Source organism: Nycticebus coucang, chromosome 22 (assembly GCF_027406575.1).
Source record: "Nycticebus coucang isolate mNycCou1 chromosome 22, mNycCou1.pri, whole genome shotgun sequence".
Lineage (NCBI taxonomy): Eukaryota > Metazoa > Chordata > Mammalia > Primates > Lorisidae > Nycticebus > Nycticebus coucang.
In genome coordinates this window covers 48284453-48310409 of record NC_069801.1, presented here as the reverse complement: position 1 = coordinate 48310409, position 25957 = coordinate 48284453, and the positions used below count along the sequence as shown (strand labels likewise).

The window sequence follows — 25957 nt, the reverse complement described above, 5'->3', positions numbered from 1 at the left end:
GACTACATTGGATTCTTGTTCCTCCTTTTTTTTTTTTTTTTTTTTGTAGAGACAGAGTCTCACTTTATGGCCCTTGGTAGAGTGCCGTGGCCTCACACAGCTCACAGCAACCTCCAACTCCTGGGCTTAGGTGATTCTTTTGCCTCAGCCTCCCGAGTAGCTGGGACTACAGGCACCCGCCACAACGCCCGGCTATTTTTTTGGTTGCAGTTTGGCCGGGGCTGGGTTTGAACCCACCACCCTCGGTATATGGGGCCGGCGCCCTACCGACTGAGCCACAGGCACCGCCCCCTCCTTTTTTTTTTTGAGACAGAGTCTCAGTATGTTGCCCTTGGTAGAATGCCATGGCATCAAAACTCATAGCAACCCCAAACTCTTGGGCTCAAGTGATTCTCTTGCTTCAGCCTCCCAAGTAGCAGGGACTGCAGGCACCCACCACAATGCCCGGCCATTTTTCTGTTGCAGTTATCACTGTTGCTTAACTGGCTTGGGCTGGGCTCAAACCAGCTGGCACCATAACCAGTATGCCACAGGCGCCAAGCCATTGCTCCTCCATTCTTGTAATAGTTTAATAAGAAGAATGTGTTTCAACTCCATCCAGGTTAATACAAAAGATATAAAGTCTTCATCCTTTTTTTTTTTTGAGACAGAGCCTCAAGCTGTCGCCCTGGGTAGCGTGCCATGGCTTCACAGCTCACAGCAACCTCCATCTCTTGGGCTCGAGCGATTCTCCTGCCTCCGCCTCCCAAGTAGCTGGGACTACAGGCACCCACCACAACGCCTGGCTATTTTTTGGTTGCAGCCGTCATTGTTGTTTGGCAGGCCTGGGCTGGATTCGAACCCGCCAGCTCAGGTGTATGTGGCCGGCTCCTTAGCTGCTTGAGCCACAGGTGCAGAGCCAAAGTCTTCATCCTTTTTAATGGCTGTATGTTATTCCACAGCTTATTAATCCATTCCTGGGTTGGTGGCATTTAGGTTGTTTCCACATTTTGGCAATTGTAAATTGAACTGCCATAAACAATCTAGTACAAATGTAAATTGAGCTGCAATAAACAATGTAGTGCAAATGTCCTTATGATAGAATGATTTTTTTCTTCTGGGTAGATGTATATGGCTTAATTTTTTTTTTTCTTTTTGCAGTTTTTTTGGCTGAGTCTGGGTTTGAACACGCCACCTCCGGCATATGGAGCCCGCGCCCTACTCCTTTGAGCCACAGGCACCGCCCATGTGGCTTAATTTTAAAATCAATTTTTCAAATATTTACTATATACACATATAATAGAATGTACCCACTCAGTGTGTATTATTCACTGAGTTTTGAAAAATGTATACACTGGGCAGTGCCTGTGGCTCAGTGGGTAGGGCGCCAGCTCATATACCGAGGGTGGCGGTTCAAGCCCGGCCCCAGCCAAACTGCAACAAAAAAATAGCTGGGCGTTGTGGCGGGTGCCTGTAGTCCCAGCTACTTGGGAGGCTGAGGCAAGAGAATCACCTCAGCCCAAGAGTTGGAGGTTGCTGTGAGCTGTGTGACGCCACGGCACTCTACCATAGGTGACAAAGTGAGACTCTGTCTCAAAAGAAAACAAAAAACAAAAAAGTATACACTTATGGTTGGGGCCCGAAGCTCAGTGGTTAGGGTGCTGGCCACATACACTGGGGCTGGCAGGTTTGAACCCAGCCCGGGGCTTGCTAACCAACAATAACAACAACAAAAAATAGCCATTGGGCAGTGCCTGTGGCTCAAAGGAGTAGGGCACCAGCCCCATATACCAGAGGTTCAAACCCAGCCCCAGCCAAAAACTGCAAAAAAAGAAAAAAGAAAAAGCAAGGCGTTGTGGCAAGCACCTGTTATCCCAGCTACTTGGGAAGCTGAAGCAAAAGAATTGCTTAAGCCCAAGAGTTTGAGGTTGCTGTGAGCTGTGACAACACAGCACTCTACTGAGGGCAACATAGTGAGACTGACTCAAAAAAAAAAAAAGTATACACTGTGACCACCATCACAACAAGTATATAGAACATTTCCATCACTCTAAAAAGTTCCTCTGTGGGCCTTTGCATGCTTAGTCTTTTTGAACACTTTTCACTATATAAGTTTTTTGTTTATTCTCTCTCCAGTGATTTTTTTTTCTTATTGAATTTATCAACAGTTCTATAAGGAAGATGCCATTACCTCTCTTTCAGTGAGGAAGAAACCGGTTTAAAGAAACTGAGTGATTTTCCCATGGTTGTAAAGCTAGTGTCAAAAGCTGTTGGGAGGCAAAGTAAGGTAAAGTCTGGAAAGCATTCATTCATTGTCTTGTTCAGTTAGGAAGATCATTTGGTGACTCAGTGGGGTGATGGGGGTGGAAGCCTGACTATAGGAGGATGAGAGCTCAGGAAATGCATACCACCAGTGTGGGTTACATCTCAGGGCATTCTGGCTGAGAAGGCAGTAGAGGACAGCTCAAGTAGGTGATCTGGGAGGCAGAGTACAGGCGGCAGGTTTGGTTGACCCTGGTAGGGGTCAACCCTTGCAGAAAGGCAAATGGGTAAGGGAGTTGAGAAGGGCAAGCAAGATGACAGTTCTACATCTCTTCCAACTTTATAACCCCAACACTCAGTAAAATGCGTGGCATACAGAAAGTGCTCAATTAAAAGTTTGTGGAAGGCTCACCCCTGTAGTTCAGCGGGTAGGGTGCCAGCCACATACACTGAGGCTGGAGGGTTCAGACCCGGCCTGGTCCTGCCAAACAACAGTGACAACTACAACAACAGAATAGCCGGGCGTTGTGGTGGGCGCCCATAGTCCCAGCTACTTGGGAGGCTGAGGCAAGAGAATCGCTTAAGTCCAAGACTTTGAGGTTGCTGTGAGCTGTGACACTATGGCACTCTACTGAGGATGACATGGTGAAACTCTGTCTCAAAAAAATAATAAAATAAAATAAATAAAAGTTTGTGAAAAAAAGGAAGGACTGTGAGAGGTGGAGAGGAAAAATGCAGGTGACTGAAGAGAAATGGGTATATATGTGTCAAAGAGCAGGTGTAATTCAAGTAACAGTGTGAGAATAGGACACAGGAAACCAACGGTCAATGGAGGAAGGTGTTTGAGTTATAGGTTTCAGAGCAGTTTCTGGTGGTGTTGAGGCTTGACATGTGCATATAGGAGTAGATGGCTGAACTGGAGTGGAAGTGCATGACAGTGGAGTTGGGGAGATAAGGAAACTGAGAAGCCACTGTATTGGATGGGCTGTGCTGTAGACAGAGAAGTCACCTGGATGATTGGGAGGAAGGTGGAGAGGAAGACTATGAGCAGGTGCCAGTTTTCATCAAGTGATGAGAGTGACTCAGAGTCGTGGAGGATCAGAGCAAGAAAGGAAAAGCATGAGAGACATCATGGAAGATTCCACAGGTAGTCCCTTATCTACGATCTGTTTACCACCCCAAGAGGCCCCTGCCCAATGGACTAGGGCAAGGCAATAGCCTCTGTGGCTTCTATCATGACCTGGCCCCCCAGTCCTGCTGATGGAATTGCAAGGACAGCCTTTCTAAGCCACAGTTTGTAATATTGGCCATTAGCCTTAGAATAATACATTCCCTTTTTCTCAGTAACTCCATTCCTAGGAATACTTTTTCTCTATGGAAATAATCAGGAATGTGAGCATTACTTTATGCTAAATAATGTGAGCATCATTCATAATTGGAAACATTTGGAGACAAACCTACTTGCCCAACAGTAGGGGCCCAATTACCTAAAGTATAGTACTTGCATAGAATGTGTGTGAGTTTTATATGTAATGGGGAAATACTTACGATCTAATGTTAGATAGTAAAATGCACAAAATTATATATAAAGGCTGGGTGCAGTGGCTCACTCCTATAATCCTAGCACTCTGGGAGGCTGAGGTGGGTGGGTTGCCTGAGCTCACAAGTTCGAGACCAGCCTGAGCCAGAGCGAGACCCCATCTCTAAAAATAGCTGGGCATTGTGACGGGAGCCTGTAGTCCCAGCTACTCAAGAGGCTGAGGCAAGAGAATCGCTTGAGCCCAAGTGTTTGAGGTTGCTGTGAGCTATGACCCATAACACTCTACTGAAGGAGACAAAAAAAAAAGATATATATTGTCACTATGTAAAATATATCCATGCATAAAAAAGGAATAGAAGAAAATATACCAAAATGTAGGTGATAAATAATTATGTTACCAATTATTTTAATTTTTCTTTCTTTTCTTTTTTTTTTTTTTTTTTGTAGAGACAGAGTCTCACCTTATCGCCCTCAGTAGAGTGCTGTGGCGTCACACAGCTCACAGCAACCTCCAAATCCTTGGGCTTAGGCGATTCTCTTGACTCAGCCTCCCAAGTAGCTGGGACTACAGGCGCCTGCCACAACGCCCGGCTATTTTTTTGTTGCAGTTTGGCCGGGGCTGGGCTTGAACCCGCCACCCTCAGCGTATGAGGCCGGGGCCCTACCCACTGAGCCACAGGCGCCGCCCCTTTATTTTCTATAATAAAGAAAATATTGCTCTTTTAACAAAAAAGCTATTAAAAATTAAGAGAACTAAATGTTCTGCCTTTGAATTCTATTGTTTATAGTTAAATGGCAACTGATACTTTCAGTAACCTTTTTTTTTTTCTTTTTTGAGACAGAGTCTCACTACGTCACCTTGGGTAGAGTGCTGTGGCAACATAGCTCATAGCAACCTCAAACTCTTGGGCTTAAGCAATTCTCTTGCCTCAGCCTCCCAAGTAACTTAGCTGCGACTATAGGTGCCCACCACAATGCCCAGCTATTTTTTGTTGTAGTTCTCATTGTTGTTTAGCTGGCCTGGGCTGGATTCATACCCTCCAGCCACCATGTATGTGGCTGACACCATAACCACTGTGCTACGGGTGCCCAGCCTGAGTAACCTTTGTTAAGCACAGTGTTAATAACCAGGAATGATGATGCTTTACATACTCCAGACCTCACCTCAACTCTGCAAAGTAGTTGTTTTTTTTTTTTCCAATCTACAGACAGTAAACCTGAAGGCTAGAGAGGCTGACTAATTTGAGATCACACATCTACCAAGTTGTAAAGCCAGGACTGAAACCAGGATTGTATTGTTAGGAACAGAAAGAGAACAGGGTAAGAAGGTAAAAACAGACCAGACAGGGTGGCACCTGTGGCTCAGTGAGTAGGGCGCCGGTCCCATATGCCGGAGGTGGCGGGTTCAAACCCAGCCCCGGCCAAAAAAAAAAAAAAAAAAAAAGTAGTAAAACAGACCAGACGATACCTGAGACAAAGGAAGCCACCCAACCTGAGATTTCAGATAGAGCTAAAAGAGCTTCTATTGGACAACAGAACCCCCTAGACGAGAGCACATCAGACCACGGGAGCTAAATGTCAAACCACAAGAGGATCTGCAGTTTCTGACGACAACGAGCAGGTATAGTTTTTTTTTTGTTTGAGACAGAGTCTCAATTTGTCACCCTTGGTAGAGTGCAATGGTGTCACAGCTCACAGCAACCTCAAACTCCTGGGCTTAAAGAAATTGCCCCAGCTTCCGAAGTGGCTGAGACTACAGGTGCCGTCCACAACACCCGGCTATTTTAGAGATGAGGTCTTGCTCTGGCTCAGGCTGGTTTCGAACTCATGAGCTCAAGTAATCCACCTGCCTCGGCCTCCCAGAGTGCTAGGATTACAGGCCTGAGCCACCGCTCCTGGCCTCAGGCATAGTTCTAAGTAGAGAACCCTAAAATTGACCTTCTGACATGGAGCCCATCATTGTAATATCAGTTACATTTGCCACCACCCATGCATATATTTGAAAATGAAATTGTGGGAACTATTATGGGATAAGAGTTATATACCATTAGAAATGCATAAACAAGAGCTTAGAAATGCATAAACTTTAGAAATAGGTGGAGAAAAGCTGGAGCTAGGAAAATAAATAGTCCGAGGGAAAATTATAAGAGGTCCTTCCTTATTTGAGAGGAAGAGACCCATCCCTCTCAAGTGTTTTTTTTTTTTTTGTTTTGTTTTGTTTTTTTGTTTTTGGCCTGGGCCAGGTTTGAACCCACTATCTCTGGTATATGGGGCTGGTGCCCTACTCCTTTGAGCCACAGGCGCCATCCACAAGTGTGTTTTTTTAATTGTTGTTTGTTTGTTTTTGAGACAGAGTCTCACTTTCGGGCCCTTGGTAGAGTGCTGTAGCATCACAGCTCACAGTAGCCGCAAACTCTTGGGCTCAGGTGATCCTCTTGCCTCAGTCTCCCAAGTAGCTGGGACTAGAGGCACCTGCCACAACACCTGACTATTGTTAGCAATGAGGTCTTGCTCTGGCTTAGGCTGATCTGGAACCTGTGAGTTCAGGCAATCCAGCCACTTCATCCTCCCAGGTGTGAGCCACTGTGCCTGGCTTCTCAGGTGTGTGCTATCTGTTTTACAAACTTAGGCGTGTACTATTTACTTATTTTTATTTTTTAATTTTTTTTTTTTGGTAGGGACAGAGTCTCACTTTATGGCCCTCGGTAGAGTGCCGTGGCGTCACACAGCTCACAGCAACCTCCAACTCCCGGGCTTAAGGGATTCTCTTGCCTCAGCCTCCCAACTAGCTGGGACTACAGGCGCCCGCCACAACGCCCGGCTATTTTTTGGTTGCAGTTTGGCGGGGGCCGTGTTTGAACCCGCCACCCTTGGTATACGGGGACTGCGCCTTACCGACTGAGCCACAGGCGCCACCCTATTTACTTATTTTCTTATAAAATAAAACCTGGCTAAGTGCCTGGCATCCTCTTTTCAGGACGGCTGGACTGCCGCTGCTTGGTTTCCTTTTTTTGTGTGCCAGTTGAGGCAAAGTGCTTTTGGCTTCTGGGGGCCACTTGCTAGTGGCACCCAGAGAAAGCCCGAACTGTGGCTGGGGTCTCTGCAACTCCCAACAGTAGGACATCAAAGTTGATTATTTTCTTGCATTATTTCTGCTCCCTACTCACTATCTCCCATTAGTCCAGTAAGCTGAAGCCCATCTAGATCCTCCCCCTTATTTTTTCTTCAGAAATGAAGCCTCACTATGTTGCTCAGGCTGAAGTACAGTGAGAATTCACAGGCATGATAGCTCACTGCAGCCTCAAACTTCTGGGCTCAAGCAAGCCTCCTGCCTCAGCCACACAAGTAACTGGGACTATTGGTGCATACCACCGTGGCCAGCTAGTTCATATTTTAAGTAGTGCTCAGCAACCTTGAGGAAGGTAAATCTTATTTGAATGTCAGAACTGAAAGAGCCCCCGAGAGCCCATCTAACCCAAAATGCTTTCTTTCCCCCATTTACAGATGAGAAACTGAGGTCTAGAGAAGGACCTGGGACATTTAAGGGGTTTATGACAGAAATTTATTCAGGCTCCTTTTTTTTTTTGGCTGGGGCTGAGTTTGAATCCGCCACCTCCGACATATGGGACCGGCGCCCTACTCCTTGAGCCACAGGCGCCGCCCTCAGGCTCTTTTTTTTCTGCTGTTTTCCCAGACTATTCCAGGCCACAGAGCAGAGTATCAACCAGAGGGGATGCAAGATCCTTAGAATCTGATCCTCCTTGAGACCCAGGAGGGGGTTTTCTCAACGTTACACTGTGAGTCAGTGGCAGAAATGTGTGTAAACCCGGGTCTCCTACCTTCAAGGGATTCATTGGCCACTGCCGCAAGCTGCCAAGTGTCAGATGGCCAGTGGGTAATAATACCAGTGGCCTCAGGAACAACACGAACTTTTGGAATTCCAGGCATTGCTTTAGGGACTGGCACATTAAAATATGCAGAAATGCTGGTGGATTGAATTTGAGAATCATCAAATTAGTGATGCAAATAGCTATGAGGTTAGGGCTAATGGTGACAGCAATGGCTGCTGTGAAAGTTGTAAAAAATCAGGCAGAAAGAAAGAAGAATTCAAATGAGGGACTGAAAGATGCAAGAGTCACAGGGGGTATGTGGGGTGTGTGTGAGAGAGAGAATGTTAATTCTATCAGCCCTCAGACTTAACTATGAAAACTTGGCCAAAGAGACATTCTGAAACAAAGGGCTTCTGTGCGCAGCTGGCTCAGACCCACTGGGGATAGCCCGCTAGGGCTTAAGAACACCCTGCTTCTCAGGCTTCTGACTGATAAGCCATTGAGACCATCTGTGAATCGTGGATACTTGGACATGCTGAGCCTGAGGAAGAATCACCCTGGACACATTCCCAAACCCAACAGGCCTGATCCAGCTGGCCTTTCCAGGTCTCAAGTGCAAACCAATCGCAAGGACCTCCCTGGAGGCTACAGGATGAGGAGGCAAGAGTGGGGGCCTGGGAGCAGACAGAGGAGACTTCAAAGCCTGATTTGCCACTTGCTCAGTGGGTGACCTTGATGATTCACTAACCTCTCCAAGTGCCTGTAAAATGGAGATGATTATTCTAACTTCTTTGCAGGGTGCTGTGAGGATTGAATGAGCTAAAGTATGAAAACCATATTGCACAGAACGTGGTACACAGTGAGGACTCCATAAGCACCAGTTTCCCTTCTTACTTCCTTCTTGTGGTAGCCCACCCAGGTAGCTCATCTGGAATGTGGCTCACTACCTCTCTTCAGTCAATCTCTGTTCAAATGTCATCTCAGCATAGAAGCTGGCCACCATATCTGAAATAACACCCCATCGCTCTTTTTTTTTTTTGAGACAAAGACTGAGGCTGTCACTCCATATAGAGTGCTATAGTGTCATAGCTCACAGCAACCTCCAACTTGGCTCAAGCAATCATCTTGCCTCAGTTTTTCTTTTCTTTTTTTTTTTTTGTAGAGACAGAGTCTCACTGTACCGCCCTCGGGTAGAGTGCCGTGGTGTCACACAGCTCACAGCAACCTCTAACTCTTGGGCTTACGCGATTCTCTTGCCTCAGTCTCCCGAGCAGCTGGGACTACAGGCGCCCGCCACAACGCCCGGCTATTTTTTTGTTGCAGTTTGGCCGGGGCTGGGTTTGAACCTGCCACCCTCGGCATATGGGGCTGGCGCCCTACTCACTGAGCCACAGGCGCCGCCCTTGCCTCAGTTTTTCTATTTTTAGTAGAGATGGGGGTCTCGCTTTTTGCTCAGGGTGGTCTCAAACTCATTAGCTCAAGCAATCCACCTACCTCAGCCTCTCAGAGTGCTAGGATTTTTTTTTTTTTTTTGAGAGAGAGCCTCAAGCTGTCACCCTGGGTAGAATGCTATGGCATCACAGCTCACAGCAACCTCCAACTCCTGGGCTCAAGTGAGTCTCCTGCCTCAGCCTCCCAAGTAGCTGGGACTACAGGTGCCCACCACAACGCCCAGCTATTTTTTGGTTGCAGCTATCATTGTCGTTTGGCTGGATTCAAACCTGCCAGCTCAGGTGCATGTGGCTGGCACCTTAGCTGCTTGAGCCACAGGAGCCGAGTTGGATTTTTTTTAAATTTGAGACAGTCTCACTATGTCACCCTCAGTAGAGTGCTATGGCATCACAGCTCACAGCAACCTCAAACTCTTGGATTTGAGCAATTCTTTTTTTTTTTTGGTAGAGACAGAGTTTCACTTTATTGCCCTCCATAGAGTGTCATGGCGTCACACAGCTCACAGCAACCTCCAACTCCTGGGCTTAGGAGATTCTCCTGCCTCAGCCTCCTGAGTAGCTGGGACTACAGGCGCCCGCCACAACGGCCGGCTATTTTTCTGTTGCAGTTTGGCCGGGGCTGGGCCTGAACCCGCCACCCTCCTTATATGGGGCCGGCACCCTGCTCACTGAGCCACAGGCGCTGCCCAGGATTTGAGCAATTCTTTTGCCTCAGCCTCCCAAGTAGCTGGGACTACAGGTGCCTGCCATAACACCCTGCTATTTTTGTTGCTGTTGTTGTAGTTGTCATTGTTGTTTAGCAGGCCTGGGCCAGGTTTGAACCTGCCAACCCCCATGTATGTGGCCAGCACCCCAACCAATGAACTATGAGCGCCGGTCCCTATCACTCTTAATTTTCTCCACAGAATTATTATTGCCTGATATTATATTACATATTTATATTTTACTTTGTTTAAAGTTTGTCATCTTACCTGACAATTAGAATGTAAATTCCAAAAACGAGATTTTATTTTGTTCACTGCCCAGCACATAATAAATCCTTAATAAACAAATGAATAAATAGAAGAAGAGAGGGAGGGAGGCTCCGTGCCTGTGGCTCAAGCGGCTAAGGCACCAGCCACATACATCTGAGCTGGCGGGTTCGAATCCAGCCCGGGCCGCCAAACAACAATAATGGCTGCAACCAAAAAATAGCTGGGCATTGTGGCGGGCGCCTGTAGTCTCAGCTACTTGGGAGGCAGAGGCAGGAGAATCGCTTGAGCCCAGGAGTTTGAGGTTGCTGTGAGCTGTGATGCCATAGCACTCTACCCAGAGCAACAGCTTGAGGCTTTCTCTCAAAAAAAAAAAGAAAAAGAAAAGAGGAGAGGGAGGGAGGTAATCTCTTTTTTTGAAGATTGTTGAAGCTGCTCCTTTTTCTCTTCTTGTCAAATGTGGCCATTCTGATTTGATAATACTCTTTTATATTAAAAAAAAAAAAAAGTATTTTTTGAGACAGTCTCACTCTGTTGCCTGGGCTAGAGTGCCGTGGCATCAGGCTAGCTCACAGCGATCTCAAACTCCTTTAAGAGATCCTCCTGTGTCAGCCTCTCAAGAAGCTGGGACTACAGGTACCTTCCACAAAATCTGGCTAGTTTTTTTATTTTTAGTAGAGGTAGAGTCTCACTCTTGCTCAGGTCTATCTTGAACTTCTGAACTGAAGGGATCCTCCCAACCTGAGCTCTCAGAGTGCTAGGATTACAGCTCACCATGGTGAGCCACCATGCCTGACCTATTTTTTAAAATATTTGTTTATTTATTTTCTGTTTTTTTTTTTTGTTGTTGTTGTTGTTGTTGTTTTGAGACAGTCTCACTTTGTCGCCCTTGGTAGAGTGCCGTGATGTTACAGCTCATAGCACCTCCAGCTCTTGGGCTTAGGTGATTCTCTTGCCTCCTGAGTAGCTAGGACTTATAGGCACCTGCCACAATGCCCAGCTATTTTTGCAGTTTGGCTGGGCTCAAGTGATTCTCTTGCCTCAGCCTCCTGAGTAGCTGGGACTACAGGTGGTCCCTACGACCCTCGGCTATTTTTTTAGAGACGAGGTCTCGCTCTGGCTCAGGCTGGTCTTGAACTTGTGAGCTCAGGTGATCTGCACACCTTGGACTCCGAAAATGCTAGGATTTAGGGCATGAGCCACTGCACCCAATCCTTGACTTCTTTTTAAAGAGTATACAGAAAGAAAAGGGAAAAAAGAGTAACTTTATAGTGGAGAAAACTGATTAATACTACCTCAGGCCCGTAATCAGTGTTAACTTATCAGTGATAAGTCGTGCCAGTAGTATGTATCTTTGGCAAACATGGTGGCTCACACTTGTAATCCTAGTACTCTGGGAGGCGGAGGACTGCCGGAGCTCACAGGTTCGAGACCAGCCTGAGCAAGAGCAAGACCCCCGTCTCTAAAAATAGCCGGGCATTGTGGCAGACGCCAGTAGTCCCAGCTACTAGGGAGGCTGAGGCAAGAAAATAGCTTAAGCCCAAAACTTTGAGGTTGCTGTGGGCTGTGATGCCACGGCACTCTACTGAGGGAAATAAAGGGAGATTCTGTCTCAAAAAAAAAAAAGTATGTATCCTTGACATGATGTGATGACAATGGCACTTTACCTCTGTGGTCTTCCTCCCCCAAACCTATAACTTCTGTCTAACATGAGAAAAACATCAAAGAAACCCCAATTGAAAGATGTTTCACAAAATTCGTGACCGTACTCAAAAATGTCAAGGTCATCAAAAACAAGCAAAGTCTGAGAATCTGGTACAACCAAGAGGAGCCACAGTGACTAAATGTAATGGTATCACAGGTGGTGTCTTGGATCTTGGAACAGAAAAAGGTCATTAGATAAAAATTAAGGTATTTTACAACCTAAGTCCCCATCAACCCATGAATGGATTAATAAACTGTGGTATACGTATACAATGAAATACTATTGAGCCATAAAAAAAGATAGAGACTTTAATTTTTTTTTTTTTTTTGAGACATAGTCTTGCTCTGTCACCCAGGTAGAGTGTCATGGCGTCGCAGCTGACAGTAACCTCAAACTCCTGGGCTTGAGCAATCCTCTTGCCTCAGCCTCCTAAGTAGCTGGGACTACAGGCGCCCACCACAATGTTTGGGTAGTTTTTCTATTTTTAATTAATTAATTAATTAATTTTTTGAGACAGACCTCACTGTGTGGCGCTTGGTAGGGTGCCCTGGCATCCAAGCTCACAGCAACCTCAAACTCTTAGCAATTCTCTTGCCTCAGCCTCCCAAGTAGCTGGGACTACAGGTGTCCACTGCAACGCCCAGCTATTTTCTTGTTGCAGCTGTCATTGTTGTTTAGCTGTCCAGGGCCAGGTTCTAACCTGCCAGCCTTGGTGCATGTGGCTGGTCCTGTAACCAATGTGCTACAGGTGCCGAACCACTTTTTCTATTTTTAGTAGAGACAGGGTCTTGCTCTTGCTCAGGCTGGTCTCTAACTCCTTTTTTTTTTTTTTTTGTAGAGACCGAGTCTCACTGTACCGCCCTCGGTAGAGTGCCGTGGCGTCACACGGCTCACAGCAACCTCTAACTCTTGGGCTTACGCGATTCTCTTGCCTCAGCCTCCCGAGCAGCTGGGACTACAGGCGCCCGCCACAATGCCCGGCTATTTTTTTTTTGTTGTTGTTGCAGTTTGGCCGGGGCTGGGTTTGAACCCGCCACCCTCGGCATATGGGGCTGGCGCCCTACTCACTGAGCCACAGGCGCCGCCCCACAGTAATTTTTTCTTTTTAGAAACAGAGTCTCATTTTATCGCCCTCAGTAGAGTGCTGTGCTGTCACAGCTCACACCAACCTCCAACTGCTGGCTTAGGCGATTCTCTTGCCTCAGCCTCCCGAGTAGCTGGGACTACAGGCACCTACCTCAACGCCTGGCTATTTTTTGTTGTAGTTTTGCTGGGGCTGGGTTTGAACCTGCCACCCTGGGTATATGGGGCTGGCTCCCTATCCACTGAGCCACAGGCACCGCCCTGTTCCACAGTAATGTTAACAGTAGGAGAGACTAGGTCCAGGATAAACAGGTACTCTTTGTAATATTTCGGAAATTTTCTGTAAATCTAAAGCTATTCTAAAATAAAAGTATATTTTTAAAAATGAAAAGTACTTATAATTAGCTTAACTAGAAAAATGAAGAGAGAATATATGAATATAATACTTCACCTAAAATTTTTCTCTTTAGGACTTTGAACTGAAAAAGATACCAGTACAAAGGAAAAAAGGAAAAAGTTTTATTCTTTCGTCTAAACTCCTAAAAAAATATTCCCTTGACTTTAACTTCCTGTCCTTGGCAATAAAAATATTATTTTCTTTCTGGGATAAGGAAGACATGTTTCACATGGGAATTTCAGCTCTTGCTTTTAAGAGACAGAATGAAGGTCAGAGTGATCTTCTTGTGTCTGCTGTTTTTTTTTAAGTGCCTTTAATTCAAAATAGTCGATATGCCAGAGCAGTGTATTTTGGGACAGCATATTTTTAACTCTTTCAAAAGCAAGTCCAAGTCCCCTGGGTCTCATAAGAGGAGCTAGTTGAGTCATCATTCTTAATAGGAGCTGACAGAGGCAGTGTTGATGTACAGTTTTCACGAACAGCACTAAGGCAATAACCCTAGACATAGGAGGATGGGATTGGGGAATTTTTCAGCTGCAGGGATAAAGGCTACCCTCAAGGCCTCTTCCATCTCAAGCTGCCAAATTGCCCTATGACTCTGGGACCATGGTGTGTCCAGGAAGTAAGAATCAGCAACTCTGAAGCATAAAAGCAGAAAGGCACTGAATGTTTGGAAGGAGTGCCAGGACCCAAAAAGAATCCCTCTTTGTCTGCAAGCCATCTATGCCAAAGCAAAACAAATTTGTCAGCATTTCCTTGAAACTACAAGGGGGAGTCTAAAAAATTTAAGCAACAAAACACGGTAAATGGAAATTGATTGTTCATTACCATCATTACTAATTCAAGAAGGTATAGAATGTAACTGCGATCTCTTTACTGTGTGAGCTGATTTTATTTTTATTTTATTAAACATAAATATGTTAAAAGGTTTTGTCCTCCTAAGCACATTACCCCATCTACTTTTAAGAGAGTAAATGTTTCATGTCTTTCAACCATACATTCCCATGGTGGTTTTCAGCTCTTAACTGAAGGGAAGAGGGTGGGGTAGGGCGTTAATGTATAAATGGCTCAAGTACTTGGTATTTGAGTCACTACACACGGTAATACACAAATAATGGCATTCAGGCAATATGACAGTGAGACGCTTGGTCACTTTTAGCTGTATTTTATGGTATTTAAGAAAACACTATTGGTTTCTATATGTTGCTTTTTCTCCTTTACAGACAGATGGAAAAAAAGATGGGTGGAATCTAAACATCAACTGGATTATGGTAAATTTCAGCTCACTGCAGGAAAATTTTATGGTGACAAAGAAAAAGATAAAGGTAAAGACAAGAATTCAAAAATATGCTAATTGATTGGAAAAATTCTATCTTTTTTTTTTTTTTTTTTTTTTTGGCCGGGGCTGGGTTTGAACCCGCCACCTCCGGCACATGGGACCCGCGCCCTACTCCTTGAGCCACAGGCGCCGCTGGAAAAATTCTATCTTTTATACGATTGTTTTTATTCACGATCACCAATTCATTTCTCTTTCTTTTTTTTTTTTTTTTGTGTGTGTGCCAGGGCTGGGTTTGAACCCGCCACCTCCGGCATATGGGACCGGTGCCCTACCCGCTGAGCCACAGGCACTGCCCCTCATTTCTCTTTCTTAAAATAAAAAAGTAACAGGAAAGAATGAACTCTCCGCAAAAATAATATGTCCATCCATTGAGTAACATGCATTTAAAATTAAGCCCTTCCACACATTATCCCCACTGGTCTTTGTAACTATAATACTTTGTAAAGTGATTGCTATTATTTTCCAGTTTTGCAGAGGGGCCTCGGAGAGGTAAAATTATTTGCCCAAGGCTGTATACACAGCTCGCAATACGTGGAGCTGAGATCTGATTCCAGGTCTGACTCCAGGGACTATGTTCATTATTGCTAGCTAAGCCCGTAGGATTTTTCAAAGAGCACTCTGCACTTGAAACAAGAAAGCACTGTAATAACGTCCAAATACTGCTCTTCCCTAGAGCAGCTTAGTGTGACAGAGAGTGGAGCAGACAGACCTAGGTCTGACTTGCTCCCATGACTTACCAGCTGCAATTTGGGCAAGTCTTTTTACTTCTGTGAACCATTATACTAAAGGGAGACGTTGGACTGGGCTGTTGTAAGAGCTAAAGAATATCGTGGAGGAAGGGTGAGCTCCGAGGACAAGTTCTGTAGGCATTTGGATTTTTTTTTTTTTTTTTTTTTGAGACAGAGCCTCAAGCTGTCGCCCTGGGTAGAGTGCCATGGCTTCACAGCTCACAGCAACCTCCAACTCTTGGGCTCAAGCTATTCTCCTGCCTCCGCCTCCCAAGTAGCTGGGACTACAGGCGCCCGCCACAACGCCCAGCTATTTTTCGGTTGCAGCCATCATTGTTGTTTGGCGGGCCCGGGCTGGATTCGAACCCGCCAGCTCAGGTGTATGTGGCTGGCACCTTAGCCGCTTGAGCCACAGGCGCCGAGCTGGCATTTGGATATTTTTTTTGGTCTGAGAAAGCTTTTGTCCTATAAATAGAATATATTGCTCATCCACTGAAGTTATTTCCTATCTTCTCTCTCCTGGCTACCTTTTGAATCTAATTTTCATGTTTATTAAAGGAGAGAATTATAAACTGACTTCAGCATTTTACAATTCATTTAAATCCACTCTGGAAAACTGTCTCCAGAGGAAAGAAAATTGGAGTGACCTATGGGGTGCCTGTGCTGTGGTGACTCCAGTGAAGACCATCTGCTCAGCTACCTCTCTTCTCAGTTTGATTTTCTGAGCTGGACGTGGTGGTGCCTGCCTGTAGTCCTGCCTACTTGGCTGTCTGAGGCAGGAGGATCACTTGAGCCCAGGAGCTAGAGGCAACAGTGAGATATAATAAGGCCACTGCACTCCAGCAGGGCGGACAGAATGAGATCCAAGAAAAAAGTATTTTTTTTTTTATTTTGTTTGTTTGTTTGAGACAGAGTCTCACTCAGTGCCCTGGGTAGAGCAGGGTTGCTATGAGCTATGACACCACAGCACACTACTGAGTGTGACAAAGTGATTACCCTCCTACCCCGCACTCTACTGGGGGCAACCAAGTGAGTGGTTTAAACATGTATTCCTGCCCCCCTGCTTTCCTAGTAGGACCTTGGGGTATAAATGAGGCTCAACAAGAGTCAGAGGACTGAAATGGGCTGTGTGGCCGGGTTTGGTGGAGCAGAGACTCAAAGTTTGGCCGTCTGCCTACACGTTCAGTGCTCTTTCCCTTATGCCCCACTCCCACCCCCCTGTGGCATCTTCCCTGGCAACTCTACCTGCCTTGAGGTCTCTGGGGGAAGTAAGCATACCCTTTACAATGGAGACAGCTCCTAATACAATGTCAGAAGACCTTTACCATAGAGCCTGGCGTGCAATCAGGAGACATTGACTGAATCAGAATCTATCATCCGTCTGGGTAATTTAATACGTGTTTAATGAGCATTTCCTCTGTGCCAGACTCTGTCCCAGATGCTAGGGATATAAAGATGTCCCTGTTCTTCAGGAGCTAAAAATTATTCAAAGAGAATGAAATAAACCTAGTTTTCAGCACAATGTGATGAAGGGAGGTGGAGAATGGTGGGATCATGAAGGAAAGACCCTCACCAAACACAAATAATGATAGCTCTTTGCATTTTATATTGACAAAGTATACAATTAACAAAGTATTTCTCACATTAGGCTGGGGGTGGTGGCTCATGCCTGTAATTCTAGCACTCTGGGAGGCCAAGGCGGGTGGATTGCTTGAGCTCAGCAGTTCAAGACCAGCCTAAGCAATAGTGAGACCCACCTCTATAAAAAATAGAAAAAACAAGCCAGGTGTCATGGCCAGCACCTGTAGTCCCAGCTACTTGGTAGGCTGAGGCAGAAGGGTCCCTCGAACCCAAGAGTTTGAGGTTGCTCTGAGTTAGGCTGATGCCATGGAACTCCACCCAGGGTGACAGAGTGAGAGTCTGTCTCAAAAAAAAAAGAAAAGAATTTCTCACATTTAGTATTTCTTACTCATTTCACCTTCTCCAAGAGCCCTGTAAAATAGTTATAAAAAAGATAAAAGTATCCACATTTTGCTGATGAAGACCTGGGACTCAGGTAGTTAAAATGACAGAGCCATAACCAGTAAGCTGGGCAAAGTGTAGACTATGAGAAAGATGATGAGCCTGGAAGCCAGGAGACTTGCCTTGATATCTGCCATTTGTAACTATACGGTCTTGGGTTAATAACTATCCCTCTTTGGGGCTGGATTTCCTCATCTATGAAGTCATGTGGTCAGACCTGAAAGGCTAGCAGGTCCCTTACAGCCCTGAATCTCTCTGGAGGAGGAAGTAAAGTCTCGTGGTTGAGGGTGGAAGCTCTGGAATGAGATGGAACGGTTGGACATTCCTGGACAAGCAACATAACCTCAGTGACTTCAAGATAGAGTGAGATATTCACAGAGCCCACCTCAAGAGGTCATTATAAGGATTAAGTTCAGTAACACATGTAAATGAAATACCTTGGTAAAGAGTCAATGTTCAGTAAATGTCAGCAATGATTGTTATTCAATCTAAGAGATACCCTGTTTCCCCGAAAATAAGACATCCTCCGAAAATAAGACCTACTCACAGGAAAGATAAGACGTCCCCTGAAAATAAGACCTAGCGCATCTTTGGGAGCACACCTTAAAATAAGACACTGTCTTATTTTCTGGAAACAGGGTAGTACTGTGTGTGCATGGCAGAGTCACATTCTGGTCACTTAGCAGGCTGCAGAAAAATAGGGCCTTGTTTTGTAAAGCTGGAGAAACTATTCAAGTATCTCTTCAAAATCAGAGGTAGGCGGGGGGCAGTGGTTCCTAGCACTCTGGGAGGCTGAGGCGGGTAGATTGCTTGAGCTCAGGAGTTCAAGACTAGCTTGAGCAAGAGTGAGACCCAGTCTCTACAAATAGCCGGGCATTGTGGTGGGCACCTGTAGTCCCAGCTACTCGGGAGGCTGAAGCAGGAGAGTCACTTGAGCCCAAGGGTTTGAGGTTGCTGTGAACTGTGACGCCACAGCATTCTACTGAGGGTGACAAAGTGAAACACTGTCTCAAAATACATACATACCTACATACATACATACATAAAAATCAGAGATAGCATGAGAAAAGAATCAAACATGGCTTAAACTTCCCACTTGGTTCCTTCCTACCCATTTGGCCCTAGGCAGGTCACTTCATCTCTTCATGACTCCGCCTCCTATTTGTGAAGTGAGGATAATACCCATGTTGCAGGATTTTTCTATGATATCCTCCTAGCTTTCAGAATAGCACCTGGAATACTGGGTCTCTCGAATTGCTTTGTGGGTATGTAAGCCTGAAGACTCTATGCTTTCTGCTCCCAGGTCTCCAGACCAGTGAAGATGCCAAGTTTTACGCCCTCTCAACAAGGTTTGAGCCATTCAGCAATGAAAATGAGACCTTGGTGGTTCAGTTTTCAGTAAAACACGAGCAAGGCATTGATTGTGGTGGCGGGTATGTGAAACTCTTTCCTGCCACCCTGAACCAGGAGGATATGCATTCGGAATCCGAGTATTACATCATGTTTGGTAAGCTGACAGCAGAGGCTGTCAACCCCCCAAGGTCCTGATAAGAGAGAGCCACCATAGTTGTTGAAGATGTTCAGATTGACTTGGAACAAAAAGTTTCCACTATGATAGCTCCATGCAGTAGGACTCTTTGAAGACCTGAAAAAAACTTAGATGTTAATAAAAACAGACCAAAGAGTTGGAGAGGCACATGAGACAGTATTAACAAGTCTACAGTAGAGGCAGGCCAAGTTCTCACAAAAGGAGAGGCAGGTCAGAACTGCGTAGACGGTCTCACTACAAAAGGCACTGTAGGCTTGGTGCCCGTAGCTCAGTGCTTAGGGCCCCGGCCACATACACCGGGGCTGGTGGGTTCAAACCTGGCCCAGGCCTGCTAAACAACAATGACAACAAAAACATAGCCAAGCTTTGTGGCAGGTGTCTGTAGTCCCAGCTGCTTGGGAGGCTGAAGCAAGAGAATCGCTTAAGCCCAAGAGTTGGATGTTGCTGTGAGCTATGATACCCACCATGGCACTCTACCCAGGGCAATAGCTTGAGACTGTCTCAAAAAAAAAAGAAAGAAAGAAAATGAGAATCAAAATGTAACTCTCAATTCTATATTTGAAAGTTGTTTTAATTTGGCTTGGTGGCCGTAGCACAGTGGTTATAGTGCCAGCCACATACATCAAGGGAGCCGGGTTCAAACCCGGCCCAAGCCAGCTAAAAGACAATGACAACTGCAACAAAAAATAGCCAGGCATGGTGGCAGGTGCCTGTAGTCCCAGCTACCTGGGACGCTGAGGCAGGAGAATTGCTTAAGCCCAAGAGTTTGAGGTTGCTGTGAGCTGTGATGCCACAGCATTCTATGGAGGGTGACATAGTGAGACTGTCTCAAAAAAAAAAAGAAAGAAAGAAGGCGCTGTACACTGCCTCAGTGAGAGAAAGGCCCAGGAGGTCAGGGAAATGACCTTTATTAAGCATCTTAATGTATTCAGGGCGTTGCATCTGTGACCTAAGTATTTAACTAGGTCTCCTGGGGCAGCATAGCTCTTACTTAGTTTCAACTTTTAATTCATTTTCAATGTTGTGGCTATTATAAAACCAACAGACAATATCCAGGGTATTGAATACTAATATGAAGCCAGGAGACAAACTAATACACTCCCCCACAAGAGAAAAATTCAGTTTAATGCAAGATGAGGGAAGAAGGGAAAAGGGGGAGGGGCAAGGAGAGGGGAGGAGGGAGGGGGACGGGTGTGCTCCTACCTAATGGGCACAATGTAAGGGTACATGGCACACTTCCTGCGGGTGGCACACAACTACAACAGGGACCTTACCTAATCCATGCAAACATTGTAATCTAATCATTTGTACCCTGCTATTAATCTGAAATAAAAAATAAATGAATAGAACCATCAAACGACAACAAATAATCCAGCTCCCAAAGCATGGATGAATAATGTCGATTTTACTGAATGTTTCTGTACCAAAGCAGAGGGAAGATTGCCCTCTACATCATACAGCAAAATTTCCTTAAATTCTTTCTTTTCTCTGGGAGCATCAGAACTCTCTCTTCGAACCCTTACCAAAATCTTCCTCTTTATATCGTCTTTGCCTTTTTTCGGTCTGCATCCTCTCCCGCCCTTCTTTTTTCTCTTATCTTTCAATCTCTTTCATATGTAGAGCAATAGAGCACTCTGAGTGTCTAAAATGTGGGGTCTTTTGCCCATCCTTTTGTTTTCTTCAGAACCTACCCTTCTCACAGAGAGTTTATAATGTGGTAGTAGTAGTGGTAGGGACATTGTGAATCATCTTTTAAATGATGTTTTCTCTTTCATGCGAATATTATTTATTTGATATTCAAACAACCCAGCAAGATTGGGTTGGTAACATCTCCATTTTGCAGATGAGGAAATGGAGGCAGGAAATTTGCCCAAGGTGAGCAAGTGGAAAGCCAGGATTTGAACCTAAGTCTGTCTGACTCTGAAGCCAGTGCTGCTTCTACTCCATGCTTCTACCTTCAGGCGTATATATATTTAAGTCATAATGAAAGACGTTCTTCTCTCTCTTCTTTTTTTTTTTAGAAAGGGTCTCACTATGCCATCCTCAGTAGAGTGCTGTGGCATCACATCATAGCAATCTCAAACTCATGGGCTTAAGCGATTCTCTTGCCTCAGCCTCCCAAGTAGCTGGGATTACAGGCACCCGCCATAACACCTGGCTATTTTTTTGTTGTATTTGTCATTATTGTTTAGCAGGCCCAGGCTGGGTTCAAACCCGCTACCCTTGGTGTATGTGGCCAGTGCCCTAACAACTGAGCTATGAGAGCCGAGCCTCTCTCTTTTTTTTGGGAGACAGAGTCTCACTCTGTCACTCTGGGTAGAGTGCCGTGGAGTCATCATAGCTCACAGCAACCTCAAACTCTTGGGTTCCAGTGATCCTCTTGCCTCAGCCTCCTAAGTAGCTGGGACTACAGGCACCTACTACTATGCCCAGCTAGATTTATTTATTATTTATTTTTTAGTAGAGACAGGGAAGGCAGGGTCTCACTATTGATCAGGCTGGTGTCAAACTCCTGAGCTCAGGTGATCACCCCACCTCAGCCTCCCAGAGTGCTAGGATTACAGGGGTGAGCCACTGTACCCAAACACACTATTCTTTTTTTTATTTCCTGCAATTTTTGGCTGGGGCTGAGTTTGAACCCGCCACCTCTGGCATATGGGGCCGGCTCCCTACTCCTTTGAGCCACAGGCACTACCGTTCTTTTTTTTTTTTTTTTAACTACTGTATGTTCACAACATGAAAGACATACTTTTAAAATGGTATTGGTGGCTCAGTGTCTGTGGCTCAAGTGGCTAAGGCTCCACCCACACACACCAGAGCTGGTGGGTTTGAATCCAGCCTGGGCCTGCCAAACAACAATGACAACTACAACGAAAAAATAATCGGGTTTGTGGCAGGCGCCTGTAGTCTTAGCTACTTAGGAGGCCGAGGCAAGAGAATCCCTTAAGCCCAAGAGTTTGAGGTTGCTGTGAGCTGTAACGTTACGGCACTCTACCCAGGGCGACAGCTTGAGGCTCTGTCTCAAAAAATTAAATTAAATTAAATGGTATTGGTGAGGTGCTATTGTTACTGAAATTGTTGAACCAGGTTGGACCTGAGCGAGAAGGCAAAGGAAGTAAAAATTAATTAAGAGAAAATTTAAGGACAGGTGGGGGAAATTCCTTTATTGAAAGGGAGAAGAAAAGGGGAGAGCAGCAAAGCCTCTGGTGCAGGGTTCACAGAGGGGTCCGAGTGGGTTGCCAAAGAAAACTAACTGTTAAGAGCATTACATATGTTGTGTAAGCTTATCTATCTTCTTTGTGTGTAAGGGACTGGAACCTATGTTCCTATTGTTCTTTTATGTCCTAACTTCTGGCACCAGGTCTCTAGATATTAAGTTAAGACTGAATCTACTGTACGTCACAGAACTTCTACAAAGGACTGGTCACAAGCCTCCGCAGTTATTTATGACTCTCGTAGAATGCCTGGATGTGGTTCAGGCACCTGTGCTCTTGCCCTCTGTTATGTGGACTGCTCAGGGCCACCTGCTCCTCTAGTCCCAGCTGCCTCTGCTTCCCTGTGTTACTTTTTGTCTCGCTATGAGATCTCAGAAGATGGCATGATACAATCCAACTGGGAGCTTTTCGGAGGAGGTATTTTTTTTTTTTTTTATTGTTGGGGATTCATTGAGGGTACAATAAGCCAGGTTACACTGATTGCAATTGTTCGGTAAAGTCCCTCTTGCAATCATGTCTTGCCCCCATAAAGTGTGACACACACCAAATCGGAGGAGGTATTAACTGTTGTTTGAAGAATGAGCTAGATTTGTATAGTAGAGAAGGAGATGAAGCGAGTGTGATGAAGGCAAGGGAGTTATGACATTCCAATGGTGAGACTCGGGTGGCTGGGGCATACTGCACGTGCACCTACACATGTCTGTGTGGGTGGGTGTGTTTGAGCCTGTGTTGCTTAATCAGAGACCAATACCATGGGAGGTGAGGTGGAAAATTAGGTCAAGGTCTATTCCTGGATCTCTGGTAAGTAAAGCTTTCTGACTCAAAGACACTGATCAACTCTAGAGTTCCCTCTAGAGTTTTCATGAAGCATAAAAGGCCTCAGGCTCTGTCTGTAAATAGGCTTGGGTAGGAATCCTTGCAACGCTACTCATTAGCTGTTTGACCTTGGACAAGCTGCTTAACTTTTCTGAGCCACGATTTTACCAGCTTAAAGTGGGGACAGTGACACCTACTTGTGAGAATTAAGTGACATGTTATAAAATGGTTGGCATACATAGGAAGGGCTTCTGGTTGGGTCTGGTCAATGGCAGCCCCAGCAGGAGATCAGGGGAGAGAAAAGAGTTGTGTCTCTCAACTGAAAGTCAGCTGTCCTCTCCACAGGACTCTTTCTCCCGGCTCTGGGAACCACTGCTTCTTGCCCCTTCCAGCAAAAATTAAAGGAATCTAAGGCGGGGTGGGCTCTGCTGCTGGCCCTGAAGATAGCACTGTACCTTATCTTTTCTCAAGATAAGTCTGTCCCCACCTTTGTAAATAGTCCTTTTATTAAATCTTTCTCAAATAATCCCAAATTTGACTGTGCCATCTTTTTCCTGCTATGGCTCTGATTAACACACAGGCTGAATCTGTCTTGGATCTTGGCCTCAGACAAGGCAAACTGCCTTAAAGTGCTGTGAAATCATGCTTTGGAGTTTAATTTCCAGGCCCCGACATCTGTGGCTTTGGGAACAACAAAGTACAGGTCATCCTTCATTACCAAGGGAAATACTATGAGAATAACAAGACCATCAAGTGCAAGGTATGTGTGTGGGCTGTCTGTTTCCTAGGGGGAAGGATAAGCATTTTATATATGTTATCTCATTTAATCCTTACAAAAACCTTTATAAATCAAATACTATCATCCCCAATTTACAGATTAGAAAATAGACCTAGAAAAGTATTGTAAATTGCAGGACTTTACAGTGGAGCAGCTCATCCAAACGCCTAGAAGTCATTTAAGGTTCTCTTGGAATGATGAATGCTTGGTATGGTTGTTCCCCACTGCTAGATGTTGGAGAGGACGGGGAAGGTAGGGAGTGCTGAACTTTGAAATGGGGGGTCACTTTATCTCAGTAACATTGAGTTAGAGACCTAGGTTGGCTAGAGGATAGTAGGTAGATTTCATCAACTACTAAATAGGCCATTCGCTGAATGCTGACTGTGTGCTGGGCCTTGGGATGAGGACAGCGTGGGTCTTGACAGGATCCCTGTCATGGCCCCAGACAGAGCCTCTGACCTTGTAGTAAGTGAAGGCCAGAATCAAGCAAAGGAGAATGATACTGAGGCCAGGCACAGTGCTCACACCTATAATCCCAGCACACCAGGAGGCTGAGGCAGGTAGAATGCTTGAGCTCAGGAGTTCAAGACCAGCCTGAGCAAGAGTAAGACTCTATCTCTAAAAACAGTTGGGTGTTGTGGCAGGCGCCTGTAGTCCTAACTACTCCTGAGGCTCAGACAAGAGTCTGAGGTTGCTGAGAGCTATGACACCACGGTTCTCTACCCAGGGCACAGAGTGAGACTCTGTCTCAAAAAAAAAAAAAGAGAGAGAGAGAAAAGAAAAGGAGAATGATATGTAGCATAATGGGGTACCTTCTACCCAACCTGGAGGTTTAGGAAATGCTTCTAAGAGAAGCCTTCCCGGCGGTGCCTATAGTTCAGTGGGTAGGGTACCGTCCACATACACCAAGGCTGGCAGGTTCGAACCTGCCCGGGCCAGCCAAAACAATGACAACTGCAACAACAACAACAAAAATAGCCAGGCATTGTAGCGGGTGCCTGTAGTCCCAGGTACTTGGAAGGCTGAGGCAAGAGGATAGCTTGAGCCCAAGAGTTTGAGGTTGCTGTGAGCTGTGATGCCACAGCACTCTACTGAGGGTGACAGCTTGAGACTCTGTCTCAAAAAAAAAAAAATCTTCCCCTAGGCTGAGTTTTGAAAAGTGAGCATGACTTTGTCTTGTGAGGGGGTGTAACAATTTTTAGGAGGAACTTAATTTTGTGTTTGGGGGGGTGGGGTGGAGATGGAGTTGTACTCTGTTGCCCAGGCTAGAATGCTGTGGTGTCCGCTTAATTCATAGCAACCTCAAACTCCTGAGCTCAGGTGATCCTCCTGCCTCAGCCTCTTGAGTAGCAGGGACTACAGGTGCCTGCCACAATGTGTAGCTCGTTTTTCTATTTTTGGTATATATCAGGGGAGGGATCTCACTCTTGCTCAGGCTGGTCTTGAACTCCTGAGCTTAAGGGATCCACTAGCCTCGGCCTCCCCAAGTGCTAGGATTATAGGTGTGAGCAACTTCACCCTGCCAAGGAACTGAATTCTTAGAAGAGGTGATCACAGGAAAAAAGTCAGGGTAACTTGAGAAAGAATAGCACTGCAAGAGGTATGACACAGTTGTAATACAGGGGAACAGGGATGTCACTGTAGAATTTGTGTTCAGGCCCAGGGCCCAAGGACTGTACAGAGGCTGTACGTGCAGAGGCTCCCTGAGGTCCTCTTCTGGGGCAGGCCTCATGCTGGGATCTGGAAGCACAACAGATAAATTATAGATGAGCCCTGCCATTGAGAATCTCACAGTCCAGTGAGACAGCAAACCAGGCAAGATTAGAGAATGATCAGAACTGTGGCAGAGAGAGGGATGAAAACAAGGGGAGACCAGACGTGTATGTGGAGGAGAATAAGACCCAGAGAAATAGGCCAAGGGATGTGGTAGAGTGTGTCTGTGAACATGTGTGTGTGGCATGCAGGGAACTAAGGGTCTGGTACATTTAATAGCTTGAGATCTGCAGATGTTCTATATGAAACTAAAATATCCCTCTCCCTCGCCTTTATAGATCAATAAAGACACTCACCTGTACACTCTGATCATTCGCCCCAATGCTACCTATGAGGTCAAAATTGACAACAAGAAAGTGGCAGCTGGTGGTCTGGAGGAAGACTGGGACTTCTTGCCTCCTAGGAAAATAAAAGACCCTTATGCCCGGAAACCAAGGAAATGGGATGAACATCTGCAAATAGAGGATCCTGATGATAAGAAACCTGAGGTCAGAGTTGTTTGGCTGGGAAGCAGGTGGG

The 25957-nt window shown here is 45.6% G+C and overlaps 1 protein-coding gene across 1 annotated transcript in view; it reads left to right on the top strand.

The window, feature by feature from the left end:
• The window catches only part of LOC128574727 (calreticulin-like), a 43202-nt gene that overhangs the window by 2335 nt on the left and 14910 nt on the right, over positions 1 to 25957 (top strand). The window contains exons 2-8 of the mRNA XM_053575558.1: positions 5318 to 5402; positions 5951 to 5988; positions 10903 to 10924; positions 14434 to 14543; positions 18611 to 18814; positions 23553 to 23647; positions 25717 to 25926. Of these exons, the coding sequence (XP_053431533.1) occupies positions 5318 to 5402; positions 5951 to 5988; positions 10903 to 10924; positions 14434 to 14543; positions 18611 to 18814; positions 23553 to 23647; positions 25717 to 25926 (764 nt within the window). The remainder of the gene's footprint in view (positions 1 to 5317; positions 5403 to 5950; positions 5989 to 10902; positions 10925 to 14433; positions 14544 to 18610; positions 18815 to 23552; positions 23648 to 25716; positions 25927 to 25957) is intronic.